At 31.5% G+C, this 16,717-nt stretch overlaps 1 protein-coding gene and 1 long non-coding RNA gene across 3 annotated transcripts; both read right to left on the bottom strand.

Moving 5' to 3' along the window:
* Positions 1–4: 4 nt before the first annotated feature.
* LOC105317528 (uncharacterized) lies at positions 5–2,193 on the bottom strand. The gene is made up of 3 exons (XR_010715036.1): positions 1,728–2,193; positions 1,228–1,524; positions 5–891 (listed from the first exon to the last, which is right to left on the bottom strand). It is a non-coding gene; the product is annotated as an uncharacterized lncRNA (long non-coding RNA).
* Positions 2,194–2,418: 225 nt separating this feature from the next.
* On the bottom strand, positions 2,419–10,285 carry LOC105317512 (BTB and MATH domain-containing protein 38). Of its 2 annotated transcripts, none has more exons than XM_066088672.1 (4): positions 10,107–10,283; positions 9,590–9,863; positions 5,454–5,555; positions 2,419–3,186 (listed from the first exon to the last, which is right to left on the bottom strand). In XM_066088672.1, exons 2-4 carry the CDS (start codon positions 9,855–9,857, stop codon positions 3,170–3,172), a joined length of 387 nt encoding a protein of 128 aa, XP_065944744.1. In that variant the 5' UTR covers positions 9,858–9,863; positions 10,107–10,283; the 3' UTR covers positions 2,419–3,169. The 2 variants fall into 2 exon arrangements, with proteins under 2 accessions (XP_065944744.1, XP_065944743.1); XM_066088671.1 differs by having other exon boundaries at positions 2,421–3,186; positions 5,408–5,555; positions 10,107–10,285.
* Positions 10,286–16,717: the final 6,432 nt, after the last annotated feature.

The raw sequence follows: 16,717 nt of genomic DNA on the forward strand, positions 1-16,717 counted from the left end.
ACTTAGTAGGTCATTATTTATTTAGATTGTGAGCACCCCTACTTTAGTCAGTAGCGATGGACGTGTCGCCAGCTTTACAGCATAGACACTTGTTTCTGCAATAAAATTTCACCATTTTGTATAATACTTACATATTATTATACATGAGTTTGAACTTTTCTTTCTGAACCAAGTGTATGCTCCTTATAGAGATTAACGAAATTACCATATGGCTTTCAAATAGAAAGAAGAATTCATCTTTTGGCTGAAATTAAAGGTCATGTGATTTGAAAAGAGACACTACAATAAACAATGAGCGTTAGAATTGATCATTGTTGTAAGCAACAAAAGGATGCGCTAAGTAGACCGCACATTTGTTATTAGAACACTCTGATACAACTTTTAACATTTGTTCTCACTAATCAAATTTCATTTCAAGAACAATGTAATGATTTTTTTATGATATTTTAATGCTGTGATCAGATACCTCTGTTTTTGAATGCTTTCGTTTCATTGTATTCATCTCTAACAGTTTTAACCTCTTCTTTGCTATTGCAAATTGAATTTTCAAATCTATTTCAGAAAATTTCAAAGAAATATTTTGGTCTTGTAATGTTTCTTTCAAATTTACATGGTGGACATGTACGTTTCTATAATTCTTTGAGGATGTATACTTTTCTTCAATTGTTGTTCCATTTAAATGATTGAAATTAATACGGGCACAAAATTCCACAGCTATCTCTATAAACCTAGTTAAATCGTACTTCTCCCCTGCCAATATATAGTCCAGCAGTATGCTGACTGTCAGTCCCATCCCTGGTGTACACATTGTAATCATAAAGTCTTCACAATCTCTCGCTAGTGGGGACTGGTACTCGTGTGCTAAAGGCAGAACCTGCAGTACATTGTTTCCTGAAAGAATATACGACTTCCAAAATTAATGACTCATATTATTATATGAAATGTGAAGTTTTGTAATTACTGTTTATTATAGTACATTTTCAGTTTTTTAGCCGCTTCGTAACTATTTCTGTTGTTTCTACTTGTACATGTGCAAAAACTAAATTATACAGTCTTTTTATTATTCTAAGCATATTTTTATATAAGGTCATTCTCTTGATTTTATAGAAGGTTTATATATGTTTTTTCAGGAATTGATAACTAGGGATCTGGTAAATTTTCTTTTAAAGTCTCACCTTTAAAATTTTTTTTAGATTTAAGCCTTCCTTCTAAAATATAATATTTTACCTGTTATCGGATATTTCATGTTGGGATAGAAACATTTAAGAAATTCGACAACATCCGTTGCTTTCTTGTCTTGTAATACAATCTCTTTTGCAGTACTTTCTTTGAAATTGCTGTTAAACATGGTATTAAATACAGGTGAATGCTCACAGAGGACATTTTTGTTGACATGGATCTTTCGATCCTCTACGACTAGAATGAGATCTGTGCCTGGAAAGCCGAGATCGACTTCATCTTTATTTACTAGGTCCTCGAACTCAGATTTATCAGCTTTATTTGACGCCATACTAGCATGCAACTCTGTAAACCAAGAAATCTTGTATACACAAATATTAATCCAAAGATCAGACAATATTGATACGCTGTAATTAGGTTTGAATAGAACGATTTGCAGTATTTTTTAACAACTTATCTAATAAACAAATCATCCTTATTATATATTGAAGAATATTGTAAATTAATTACAATCATACACCAATCACACAAGTATTAACATGTCCTACCTTTTTGGGTTAACCAAATGTAAACAAAAATCTTGTTTTATAAAGGAAGTCTAATACTTTCACCACGGTGTTCCTTTAAATTGTGTAATCAATGAATGAAGAGTTCCTTATAAAACAGAAATAACATTTTACGTAAAAAACATGTTACTTCATGTTAGTTTGAAGAGAACTAAACGTTAAGAAGGCCACCAAGGTCAACCAATTATCTGAACATCAATCAATATTTAAAGAAACGTACAGATCTGAAATAAGAAATGGGGTGTGCATTCTGAATAACAGTGTTAATATATTTCTCTTGAAAGCGAAGTAGGTGGAGGAAAAGCGTTTTCAATAGGACTATTTATGGGTCTGGGAATACCACCAAGAATAGACTTGTGTTCATATTTCATGATCAGAATTTAGTTATTCTAGTCTTTTTTTTTTATTTTATCTATTCTTACTTGATTTTATAAACTAGATTTTTGAAAGATATTAATATTTGTTAAGCGTTGAGCATAGGGTATTTCTATTTTTCAATGCTGGTCAATATCATCATGAGATATTGAATATGTTGTAATGTAATTATTGAATTTTTATTTTTATATAAAACAATTCAAAAAATTGTGGTTATCAATAACAAAATACATAAATATTAATTTCATTTTAAATCATAATTCATTTTCAAGTATATACACACATAAAAACATTATTACACACACAATGATACATACAAGAAAACATAAATAATAACACATAATGTATCGTATACGAAAACATAATCATACACGCAAGCCAGTATAGAAAAATGTTACATTCATCAGTTTATGTTTTCAATAGGACTAATTATGGGTCTGGAAATACCAACAAGAATAAACTTTTGCTCATATTCCATGATCAAAATTTAGTTATTCTAGTCTTTCCTTTATTTTATCTAATATTCTTACTTGATTTTATAAACTTGATTTTATATTTAAAAGATATTAATATTTGTTAATTGAGTGTTTAATAAGCACTACATGTACTAGGGTATTTCTATTTTATTTGTCAATATCATCATAAAATATTACTACGTTTATGTTTTAATGTAATGAATAAAATTAGGAAAAAACCCACCAAACTGTTGTCCATCGTTTGAAACTCGTAGCCAGTCTCATATACACTTACCGACCATTGGCCAACTCATTGAAATTATCTCGTTCTAGTGAACATGAATAATTGAAACTTTATTTCGACAGCTATATTAGCTAAATTAAAATTTCAGAAGTGTAGATTTGTTCTAGGGGAGTGGAAAAATAAGAAAACGGTGAAACAACAAATGAAACAAGTCCAAGTCAGCACACGATCTTGAGTCCAGTGATGAAAAACCGATGAACGCTCAAAATTGCCCCCGTACTCATGGAAGAGCGATATTTGGAGGACAGTGAAGGAAAGCTTGGACAATGAATATTTGGAAATTCTTCCGTTCAGAAGCAGGAGGTTCCTTCAGAAAAAAAAAATTAGAGCCAGAGACCTCATTAATGAGCAGCATAATTCAAAAGAGAAGTTGTCCCGGATATTTGTGTAAATTGCAATTGGAAATTGAATTTAAAAACTACTTTCTGTAAATAATTGATGAAGATGACTCTGATGTATAACACAATATATGATTGTATTAAAATGCATGTGTTTTATGTAAATAACATTGATCTAGAGGAAATATTTCATTGTAAAATATTTACACACTATTTAAATATCTATTTTCATTTTTTTCATCAATGGTATTGAATTTACTTGGATTCAGTTCACTTTCAGCCAGAAAAAAAGTAAAGTTAATATTTATTTAAACATGGAGTTTACATTTTGCAAACATTACATTTACTGCAATATAAGATAATGTTTAGGTATGTTTATGTTGATTTAATTTTGTGTGTTTCTAATTGACAAAGTTCAAATATTGATTTTACCACGACTGAAGTTAGCATTTATGGTTTTTAAATATTGAATTAAATGTATTATTTAAGAACGAATTAAAGTTGTTTAAATCTTTATTTAATTTTTCAGTAAAGTTGTTTCAATATGAGACACTACATTCCATTCAAGGTCAAGTAAATATGACTTTTCCAAATTTGGACTAAACAATAAAGCTTAATTTGTAAAGCCAATGTAAAAAACATTAATTGACTTTGTATGCCGTTTTGTAGCATTGCTCTTTAGCGTGTAGCAGTGAACTTGAAAAGCCTTTCCAGACAGCTATATACCGTAGTAACCGCTATATGTTGACACTTGTAGACTTTGCTCCCTGCTCTCTTGACAATGTTGCACCCGGAAGTTAATAAAATAGAGGTAACATATCCTACTTGGAAAAAATTAGACTGTTCTAGTAATATTGTTTAAATAATTGTTTATTCTTAAAATAATCAGATGTTAATATAAAGTACTTTCTGTTACGTATTTTATAATGGACTCCACGCTTTTCTTGGTCGTAAGTAGTGCTTTAAATAAACATGTATGTTGAAATGTTAAAGGTAAAATTGACACTTTCGATCAAAGTGATAGAGCATTCATATTTAATAAAGAAGCTTGAAAACAATCTTCAAAATTAGTTTGATACAATCTTTAAAACTGTATTACTGACGGATTTTACAAAAACATCCACTTAACATTTGTATTGGATTTGTTTTTATATGCATGTTCTTATGTTATAAAAGTTTGAGTGTACGCGCAAAAATTAAGGCGAAATTACCAGTATAATCCATCATCATAACATAATTGCGAGGTTTCCGAATGCCTCTGATTGATATATCGCATCTTGTTGCATAAATTTTATTATTATAACCCCTAAATGCCCATTATCTGAAAATAATGCATCAATTCGTAACATGTGTTGTAAATTGCCTTTTTTCCAGAAAAAGTTTGCTTTATAGCCAGTTTTCCGGGGAAAAGCTACTAGGAGGGGAGGGGCTGCTATCCAACACTGGTAGAGGATTATCAAAATTCAGTGCTTCAAAAATTTGTCATGTTGTATATCTCGAATTTACCGAGTGGCAATACAGAATTTACATTACAACTGGTTCAACTGTTTTTTGAATTTTGAATTTACCGAGCAATGAATATAAATGTACATATGGCATATAGTTATCATATTGTAAATATTGTATTTTCGGTCACCCGGCAAAATTTACAAAATTTACAACTATTTGTCGTGTTGTAATTTTTGTATTTACTTCCATCCGTTCAATTCAGAATTTACAACATTTACAACAAGACTACTAGTTATCATGTTGTATTTTTTTTTTATTTACTGCCACCCGATAAATTCAAAATATACAAAATGATAATTCAACAGGACATGTAACAAAATAAAAAAACATTTTATTAACAGCCTCATATAATATGCAAATCAAATACTTCTTTTCTAGAATTAATTATTTGCATTTTTAATTTCTGAACACAATATAATTCTATAATCTTCTTCCACTTCATCACGATTTTCCCGTCTTTTTCTATCCATTTCAATTTTCTGCAGTCTTATCTTTGCAATCTTATATCGAGTTTCCAGGTCTATTTTTAAGAATTTCAAAAAAATACTATTGTCTATCGTTTTATCATAAACATTTTTACAATTAACCCTACTTTTTATAGTCATTTTTCCATTGAGAAGTTCAAAATCTACATGGGCACTAAATTCTATTGCAGCTTCTAAAAAGCTAGTCAAGCCGTACTTCTCTCCTGCCAAGATGTAGTCCAGCAGTGTACTGACGGTCAGACCTTTGTCTGGTTTACACATCTGAGACATGAAGTCCTCACACGTAGCCACAAGAGGGGACTGGTATTCGTGTGCTAATGGCAAAACCTGCAGTACATTATCACCTGAAAAAAGTACGACTTACAATTATTCCGACGAGGATTGTTCTTTTGACAATTTACAGTGTACAATTTTCCATATTTTTGTCTTATTATAGAATGCCTGTATATTTTTTTTTCTTTTCATCTATTTTGTTTATATATCATTATATCAGGACCACTACCGATTAATAAATATCCATCAATGTATGCAGGTGTCACTAATGCAGTATTAACTTTTACAATATATTCTTACCAAGATTGCGCAACTTTAGATACATATTAAAAATTCAAAACGAACTTCTAGAAAAAATCCTCTTGAAATCTTTATAAACGACGCTCCGTTTACAATTTTCTAGCAAAATACACACATGCATCCAGCAAAACGTGAGACTTTGATTACCTCGCACCAGGCTTGGGGCGAATTACATTGTAAAGTAATGCATTACATTACCATTACTTCATGAATTTTGGCATTAAATTACCATTACCATTACTTGATTTTCTTAAAGTAATGCATTACATTACCATTACATGAGTAAAGTAATGCATTACCATTACCATTACTTTGTTTTAAAAAAGTAAAGCTAATAAAGAGTTTTTGCAAATGTTTCAAATATAAAACACTCTTTAACATATCTACAGGTTCATGTTCAGTATCAGGTTCAAATTCAATGACTATATATACAAGAGTCATTCTTTATTTGCTCAATACATATATATGTATATAATAATCTTGTGGCATTATGAACAACATATTACATAAGTAAAAAGATATCTATAGACATTTGGCATGATACAATGTCAGATATGATATAGAGACACAGAATTTGTGCATAATAGAAAACAATTTATTGAATAATGTTGCAGTTATTAAAAAGCTAAATAGAGATATTTCCCCAGATAACACAAATCTTTATAATTTTGGACACTTAATTGTATTAATTTATAGACAGAGGGGTTTTCCCAGTCATATTTCTTAATATATTTTAATCGGATTTCTTTATGCTGAGAACACTTTAAGACAAAAGATTGCTGTTGCACTTTATGATCAAAGTTTCAAAGGTTTCATCTTTTAGCTGCATCCTATTAGTTTGAAAATCTTCCCAACTATACTAAAACAACAATTATGTTAATAATTGTATTTATGTGTTGAATGCTATAATTTTATTTGCTGATTTATTGTATTTTTCATGTTTATGTTTGATTAGATAAGTTGCATTTCTTTCCCAGGCCTTGTAGAGGTCGTTGGCCATATTATGTAATTTCCCTGCAGTGGTCACTGTCCATGTCTATTTTTAGCCCAAATTCCTAGTCTAAAGACCTCCCAGTGACCTATTATGTAATTGCTAAAAATTCCATGGTGTAATTCTCCCCAAATTTAATTTAATAGCCAATCAAATTAAGCGATACGGTCACGTGGTTTGATGCGGTCAGTATCTGACCAGTGAGAGTAGGGTCATTCTGTCTTCATCTATGAGAGTGTTAGCACGAGTAATGTTTTGATACACCCACCACCATCCCCGTTTCTCCACTCCAATATTCGAAAGTTGCATACATGTACAAAATATTGTTATGCAATATTTTATTTTTGAGGTGCCATCTTTTTGCTGGTTTTGTATATATTGTATATAATTTTGAACAAAATATTGTTTTTCTGTATTTTAAGGGGATCAGCATATTTTATTTTTGAGGTGCCATCTTTTTGCTGGTTTTGTATATATTGTATATAATTTTGAACAAAATATTGTTTTTCTGTATTTTAAGGGGATCAGCATATTGATAAGTTATTTAACATTTTGTGTGAACAGTTTTGGGTCTGATCCCGTACTATGTTGTTTATATTTTTCTTTACTTTCGTCATTTTTAATAAATGACATATTTCATCATGCACAAGTGTTGAGTTCATTTATCAGACAGCAAAAACGAAGCTGCGGTGAGGTTGTGCAGCATGAGAAAACATAAATAAACGTTCTACAGGTGCAGTGGAAGCTGGGACTGAAAGATTGTTTGACAATCTTTATCTTAGGATATATTAAGTGAAAGAATAGAAAAAATACACGAATCTTGTATTTTCTATCAGTCCAAACTAATGTACTTAATATACATGTACAACACACACACAGAGAGAGAGAGAGAGAGAGAGAGAGAGAGAGAGAGAGAGAGAGAGAGAGAGAGAGAGAGAGAGAGAGAGATTATTTTCAAATGGGTTATAATATTGGAAGTGATTTTGATTTTCATCATTGATGGACAGTGCATTCATTTTGTCCTTAAAGGTGCATTGTCTGTCCCCTATTCCATTGGGACATGGCGTAGAGAAGGGGATTGGGGTGTTTAGCACTTCTTATAACAATAGATTGTTTTGATACCTAGGTTATCCTGGGGGGCCATAGTGTGTTGTTGACACATCTTTATTGAAGTGCAAACTAATTGGAGTAAATTGTTTAAATGATTTAAAACTCATAACAACACTCATAAAAATGGTGCATAAAAATGTTATGAAACTGTGTTGTTATATCTAGTAATATGAACAATTTTAAAAAGGAAATTTTATAAAAAAATTTTAATACAACTAAAATATTTCTATTTCAAGAATTATTTCTTTCTTCTTTATAATAAAGATAATCAAATTCAATTTATTCATCACATTTTTTAAAGTATACATGCATAAATAAGCATAGTAATGCAAGTAATGCCATGTAATGCAAGCATTACACTAAATTTTGGAAAGTAATGAATTACATTACCATTACTTGTAATGCTAATTTTGTGGCATTACACATTACTAGCATTACTTTGAAAACATTTAATGCATTGCAATGCATTACCATTACATTTAGCATTACCCCAAGCCTGCCTCGAACTAACACATGTGGTTAAAAAATCAATCCCGGGCCTTTTCACCACACCCTCCGTAAACAACACGCATAAAAAATTCAAATGACCTCGCATTATTACAAAACTGGGATAGTTAGACACCTTACACATTGTTGTTCATCTCATAAAAATCAGCTCTTGTTGCGTGTGGAAACGCCCCATATTCAATGGGGAATTCGGGAATTTAATTTTGCCTTAGTCATGTGAACCCTCTGTGAAATACTGTTATGACACTTGCAAGCAATAACACTACACTGAAGCTACATTTACACTTTTAACTTTTCAATTTCATGTAAAAAGTCTTGTCGAAAGAAATCGTTCATTTTGGAATTGGGTTTCTTGGACGTTGTAATAATAACTACACCCCAAGTAGCAGCTGAATGCATTTAATCAAATTATTTTAAGAAGTTTATTAAATAAGTAAACTTAGTTTATCGGCTAAGTGTATTCCATGCAAACAACATTTAGTGAGTCCTTGATTTTTACTTATTATTACTATGATTATCATTTGTTCGTCAGGAACCACTATATAGAGGATATCTATTTTCTCAGAGCTTAATCACTTAATTAAATGGAAATACTGATCAGAAGACTTGAATAATCAAGTTGACATACACAAAGTTGCGAATGCTCGTTAGTTTGAATTGAACGAGGAACAGTTGTGAATGTTTTAAAAAACAAACACTGGCCTAATAATACGAAATTGAAATATTGAATAAGGATGCTTACTGGACAGTGGTGGTGAAATTTTTGTGAGACATGTTTTCGGTAAGTTCTTGTTAAAACACAACCAAAGCATTATGTTTTCAACGCGTCGTCAGGATGAATTCCTTTATAGCTAACGTGCTTTGCAGTTTAATAAACTACACATACACATTTGTTATTTGAAGCGTTGAAGCGAAGGGCTACATGTATGTCAAAAATCATAGTTCGGACCGGAAGTATTTGATAAAGCATCACCCGTTTGATAATTCAACGGTTTATCACACGGGTAATATACACCACACGTATGAGATAAAAATTATTATGTAATGTTTTAGTTTTGTTAGTTTGTTTGCTTTGTTATAAATGGAAGGTACCATTTTTTAAAAATCATTTCATTGACAAATCAAAATAAAAAGACTATACTTGAACATTAAAGTAAAAAAACTATTTCTGCTTAAAAATTTACGAATGCTGTCTACCTGTAACTGGATGTTTCATGTTAGGATAGAAACATTTGAGAAATTCCACAACATCAGCTGCTTTCTTGTCTTCTAATTCGATCTCTTTTGATGTACTTTCCTTGAAATTACTGTTAAACATGGTATTAAATACAGGTGAATCCTCAGATAAGACTGCTTTGTTGACTTGGATCTTCTGACCTTCAACAACTAGAGTAAGATCAGTGCCTGGAAAGCCGACATCAAAACCATCTACTGGGGCATCGAGCTCGTGTTGATCCGACGCCATAATAGTCTATGAATAAAGAGCCATTTATAGCTTTTTAAGCGTTCATCACAACGATCTTCAACAACGTCATCATACACGTCATCAGTACATGTATAATAGTTAAATCCACGGAAATCACATTTTTCAATAATTCAAGAAATAAGAAAGCTATTATATTGAATCAATATATTGTTATTGATTGATTTGTGGATGATTATTATTACTGCCAAATAAAAAAAATCACATTCATACAATATTGTTTATGCTTACCTTTCTAAGTGTTCACTTTTTTCAGTGGCGTGCGAAATAGTCTTTAAATATTCGACTGCGTATTTTAAACATCTTACATACGTATACAATTACTCGTCATATTCAGCCTTTATTGTTATATTAAACATTTTTTAAATTCTAAAGTTACCTTTGTCAACTACGCCGGGTAAATAAAAATGAAAGCATGTTATTGGTAGACTGCTTTTAAAAATTTTTTTCACCGAGTCAAGTTACTTAATACGCAAGTGTATGTTGAAAGAAACGCGCTCAGTAGAAAATTGTGAATTCTTTTGTTCATTTAATTCAACACCAGGCAAAAATGACGGAAGTAAAGCACGGAATTCAGACATCTTTTTGTCAATGAATTAAACACTTTGAAAAAAAAAATACAGAGTTTAAGTTGGATTTTCTTGATACATTGAAAGATGCATCATTTGTGTAAAATTCTAAAGGATGTAAATCGACCTTGACGTTCTCGGCGAAAAATGACAAACAACAAAAGCAGTTTTGGTACGGTTGTAATAAACATATGTTGACTTCGAATTCAATCCCTCTCTTCATTTACACGCGTGCGTTTTTTCTTTAACATACTACAGGTATATTGTCACTAAATTCTTAAAAAAGACTACAATCAAATAATAAACGGAAAACTTTTTGTAATATATAGAGAATCAGCCATGAATACTATACAATATATGTTAGGCATGTTAGAGTCAAGTGTTCATCCGGGTAACTTGGTGCAAAGTAATGTTTTCTGGTAAATGTAAGTGACACGTTGGAAGCCACAATAAACGTCAATTAGAGATCGAAGCGATACATCTTACATTCTAGAAAAATGCATAAAGGAAGTTGTTTGGCTTGTCTGGATGGCTGTGCAGTGCTAGAAGAGCGTGTTCTTGATGTATGGAGCCCGTTTCACAAAAACATAGTTACTTAGGGTTAATTGAGTTTGACCAATAAGAACTGTAATGTTCATGTTAGAAATTATATTGTTAATTTGAATTCAATATACCTATTTTATTGTGAAACACGGAAGTGCTATATAAGGGTGCGGGCACTAATAATGCTGATTTAAATCATTAGACACAAATATACAATATTAATAATGCCTTTTGTAAAAAAAAAAAAAAGACAACCAATAACCTGGTAGGAAAAACCCAATTAAAACAAAGTACTGAAGTACTGACGGGAGTTGATTTTATCGATTATCATTTATTTAAAATCAATATATCTTGCATGACTATTAGTTTCTAGTTTGTATTTGAATTACGCATTTTTTATAATATGAATTTTTAGACTTTTCCGACAAGAATTTCGAGAAACCCCATTTGAATCATCTTGTGTAATATTTAAAGATATATTTTAACTACTTATATGTAGAAGAACTCGAAACAATTCCAAAAATTGTATGGATCCAAGCACTATTGAAATCAAACTCTAGTCTCGTTTAACTAGACGCTCGGCTGTCTCCGTTAATATCCAGCAAGCAAGAGAGCCCCGTCTCTGCTTGTCGCAGATTTACGGAGACAGCCGAGCGTCTGGTTGAACGAGACTATGTTAACTCTGGCGTAGGAATACATGAGACAACAGAAATATCTAAACTGTTCGTAGTATATAAAATTTGACTATTTTGTAAGTGTTTATAGATACGTTTCGTTGAAAAACAATGCTTCAGCATACATTACATCGAATTTTTTCTATTATTTTCAAGACCTTAGTCTTGTCAGCGGTGATGATTTGTGCTTAGGTCCAAACACTGTTTCACTTTCGGTTTGCCAAAGTAACTGCAAAGGAGAGTTGATTAAAATCAACGGCCAAAAACAATTAAAACTGACATACATATTTTGATAAACCCATTACAGAACGTTTTCATATGTTGTTATATTCTAGCTAGCACATGTACATTACACACCGTTGAAACTTTTGAAACCGCGGGGTATTTGGTTTTAGAAACTCGTAAATATTAGTGGTTATTTCCTCATTATTTTATTGCTTATTGCTTATTTACTATGTTGGGTATGTTCGGTGACATCGTGTAATGCAACCCTTTTTGTGAAAGATAATTCGGATATTTTTGCAATGTTTGCTGTATATAAGAACCAATATTACTTTTTTAATTGAGTGTTGCTTGTTTTTTTTCTCGAAATAATTTCTACGAGGAACAGTAAATGTCGTTAGAAGTCTGTGCAACCTGATTGCATTGATTTGGGGAAAAAACCCGAACGTAATCTTCTCGGCCATTATAAATACCCAAAAAGCAGTTGAGAAACAATAAAGAATAATATGGCTACAAGATATTTTTATGAATTTTTTCAGTTTTAATGTGTATAAACCAACAAGACATTATACATGTAATTGTATCATTAAATTGATAAAGAAAAGCCAATGTACACATTATTAAATATTAAAGCGGGGAAAAATTGATGTGTGTGCTATAGCTCTTTGGCCTCTGGTATATTTTTAGGTCTCTTGAATTACTCAGGTGACCTATCGCCACATGATGGGTCAACGTCCGTCGTCGTGCGACGTGCGTTGCCCGTTAACAATTTTTCTCTTTTAACTTCTTCTTGAAAACTTTAAGGCCAATTGTTAATCTTTTTTGTTTGAAGCATTTCTAGGATAAAAGAAATAGTTAAACTTATTTTAGGACATTGCCACCCACGGGGCCTTACTAGAGGGAGCCAAATATGAAAAAAGCCAAATTGTCAAATATCTTTTTCCTATGTACATGTACTCCCATGCATTTGAACAAGGGGGCTCCCTGATAGGTTCATCTACGGGCTATAGTACTCAATAACCGTCAATACCTGTGAGCCTCTTGTTTTTCAACCAAATTTCTTCTTTAACGATTTCCTACAGTTGTCAAATAGAAAGATATATCAATTACATGTACGAATTAATCTACAAAGTCCATCCCAGATTACTGTTTCCGTTACTTTTTGGCAAATTTTAAAAAGAATACACATACCTGTCAAAGAAGTTCAATTGAAATTGATACAAAGGGAAAATCTAAGATTTCGTCATTGATATTTCATCCAGGGAAAATAACAAAAACAAACACGAATTTCTTACGAGGATTTCGGGGATTTACAATATATGTTTAATGAGAAATGTTGACATTTTTTTTATTCGGAAGTACTCGGGGCGCCTCGCACCAATTTTCAACGTTATCATATGGGTTCTATCGTGGCATTTGAAGTGCAAGGTCTCCAAATACTTTCTATTTTCAGTTGAAAGCTGACAAGTAAGAGGATGCATTTTGGAGGGAAAATCTTGGAATTTTCTCATATTATTCGATGAACATTGTTTAAATCTTGAGAAATTCATAATCAGCGAATAATTAAGTAAAATTAATGCAGTAATATCTTGTGATAAACGATTTGCATTGTCATTAAAAAAAATACTACATTAAAATAAGAATCCAAAAAAATGAAAATCCAATACATATCACTCTATGAACATTTTAATTTCAATATGTTTGGTTAATACAATTAAAAAGCTATAATTATAGATTATAAAAAAACCGATTATTATTGAAATGGAGTAAGAAATGGAGTAAGAACTATATACACAATGTATATCAAGACTATATTTGAATGATTTTAACCCTTGATCTGTTGCCGTCTAATTCTGCAACAAGCACAAGTAAAGGGTGTTCGGATTTCTTGTGCAGATCTCTTACTAGATATAAGTTCCTGGTCTGCAATAAATGAAAATTTATATACAATCAAACGAAAATTCAGTCTTGTTTGACTTTTCCCTTTTTTACAATAATTTGCAGTATCAGCTTTTTCTCCACAATTTTGTGAACAAAACACGCTTTAATTTCTCTACTTATTGAAAGAAAATGGAAGAATTCCTTAAAAACATGACATTTTTATTTATATAACTATGGAACGCCATAGCTGTTCTATGTGGCTATTTCATTTGAAGATGGTGCTTTATTATATAATGCTGTGGTTATTTCATGTGAAGATGGTGCTTTATTATATTATGCTGTGGTTGTTTCATGTGAAATTATGCTGTTATAATTTATTGTGAAGATGGTGCTTTATTATTTGAAGTTTGTGCTTTTTATGTGAAGATGGTGTTTTATTATATGAAGATGGTGTTTTGTTATGTGAAGATTGTGCTTTTTTACGTGATGGTGGTGCTTTGTTATGTGAAGATTGTGTTTTTTTATGTGATGGTGCTTTTTTATGTGAAGATGGTGCTTTTTTATGTGAAGATGGTGCTTTTTGTGAAGATGGTGCTTTTTATGTGAAGATGGTGCTTTTTTATGTTATGATACTTTAAGCAAAGAACAGGTTATTCGATGAGGCATAAAGGAAATCGGATTAAAATCAGATCTTTGATCCACTCTTAATATTGTTATTGTCACCGCCCAGTTGGTAGTCGTCATTGATGACCGTTCCTCTCTAACCTAAGTGGCGAGTTGGAGGAAGAGTTCACATTCTGAGTGGTTTCAATACAAAACATTATAAAAAAAATAGAGGAGCGGATCGAGGATATGATTTTAAACATATTGATGCCCTAGGTGATAGGATATGACTTGAGGAGTAAGAAGGGGAAAGTCAGAGGGAAAGGTCTACTATACTACAATATAGCTCAAAGAAGGCCCTTTTATGGGTGGTAAAGGCAAAAGTGAAATATCAAGAAATACTGGCAAAATATTGTATTATTCTATTAATCGTATCTGTCAATTTAGTTGAGATCAAGTCGAACAGTTCATCTCGTAACTTAAAAACTTATTATGCTAAAAAAAAAGAGGAACTAGTAATGTATTAAATGGATTTTAAAAGTTAAAATTTTTGTTCTACTTTCAAAACCTGAGATAATACATGTAGATGTTTAACTCAGTCTTCAAAAATAAAGTTCCGAGTGACAACCTTCACATTAAAAAGCACCATCATATAAAAAAGCAACAAACCATCACATAAAAAATCACCATCTTCATACAAAAAGGCACCATCTTTATATCGTAAAGCACCATCTTAAGATAATAAATCACCATCTTCACATAAAAAATCACCATCTTTATATAATTAAGCTCAATCTTCATATGATAAAGCACCATCTTAATATAATAAAACACCATCTTCATATACATTGTAAAAAGCACCATCTCATATAATAAAGCGCCATCTTTAAATAAAAAAGCACCATCTTCATATAATAAAGCAACATCTTCATATAATAAAGCACCACCTCTATATAATAAAGCACCATCTTATCATAATAAAGCACCATCTTCACATGATATAAGCACGGCATAAAATAATAAAGCACCATCTTCTTATGAAATAGCCACAAAAGGCAGCTATGGCGTTCCATAGTTATTGAACCTGCTTTTTTAAATGAAGATCGCGCTTTATTATATGAAGGTGGTGCTTTATTTTAAGAAGATGGTGCTTTATTATAAGAAGATGGTGCTTTATTATATGAAGGTGGAGCTTTTTTATACGATGGTGTTTTTTAATGTGAAGGTGGTCACTCGGAACTTTATTTTTGACTAAGTTAAAAATATATTATCTCGAAATTTTGAAACTAGAACAAAAATTGATACAATTAAAATCCATTTAATACACCATTACTGGTTCTTCTTTTTTACCATAATAAATATGTAAGTTACGTGATCTCAACTGATTTGACAAATACGATTTATAGAATAATACAATATTTTGTCAGTATTTCTAGACATTTTACTTTTGCCTTTACCATCCATAAAAGGGCCTTCTTTGAGCTATATTATAGTGCAGTAGACCTTTCCCTCTGACTTTCCCCTTCTTTCTCTTCAAGTCAAATCATATCACTTAGGGCATCAATCTGTTTAAAATCAGATTATCGATCCGCTCCTTTTTTTCTATATAATGTTTTAATTTGAAACCACTAAGAATGTGATCACTTTCTCCAACTCGCCAGTTAGGTAAAAGAGGAACGGTCATCAATTACAAGGACCGGCTGGGCGGTGACAATAACAAAATTAAGAGCGGATCAAAGACCTGATTTTAATCAGATCGCTAGGGCATTTACGCCTCCTGGAATAACCTGTTCTTCTCTTAAACACAAGTAATTAATAATTTCCATTTTCTGTTCTTCGACGTTCAGGATAACGTTACTAGGCTTTAATTCTTGTAATATTCCGTCATTATACAGTTATCACTTAATAGATGTAAGTCAGCAGAGGATGCCCACTCCTCCTAGGCACCTGATCCTACCTCTATCTTTTTGGAGGTCCGTGTTGCTCTGCTTTGAATTTGTATTCCGTTTTATGGATTTTTGACAAGGTTGACGGTTTGTTATTGTCATTTTTTCATTGATGCATAAGGTTTCCTTCAAATCCGTGGTGGTATAGAATTATTTTATAATCATAGAATATATATTTTGTTGCATATCATAAGCCAAAGTTGTCAGATCCAATTTGATTAACTCGCCCTACATTTTTCGCCATGACGTAAATTAGTCAACCTGCGTTCTTGGTTACCCCGTTCTGGAAAGTTCTATCCATCAAAACTAAACTCATGCATTCAAGAAACGAATTGGCTCATTTTTCTTAATTTTCATGCATATCCTAAATAAGTTTCCACTAAATATATTCATTCTTTACGGAA

This window comes from Magallana gigas, chromosome 6 (assembly GCF_963853765.1).
Source record: "Magallana gigas chromosome 6, xbMagGiga1.1, whole genome shotgun sequence".
Taxonomy (NCBI): Eukaryota; Metazoa; Mollusca; class Bivalvia; order Ostreida; family Ostreidae; genus Magallana; species Magallana gigas.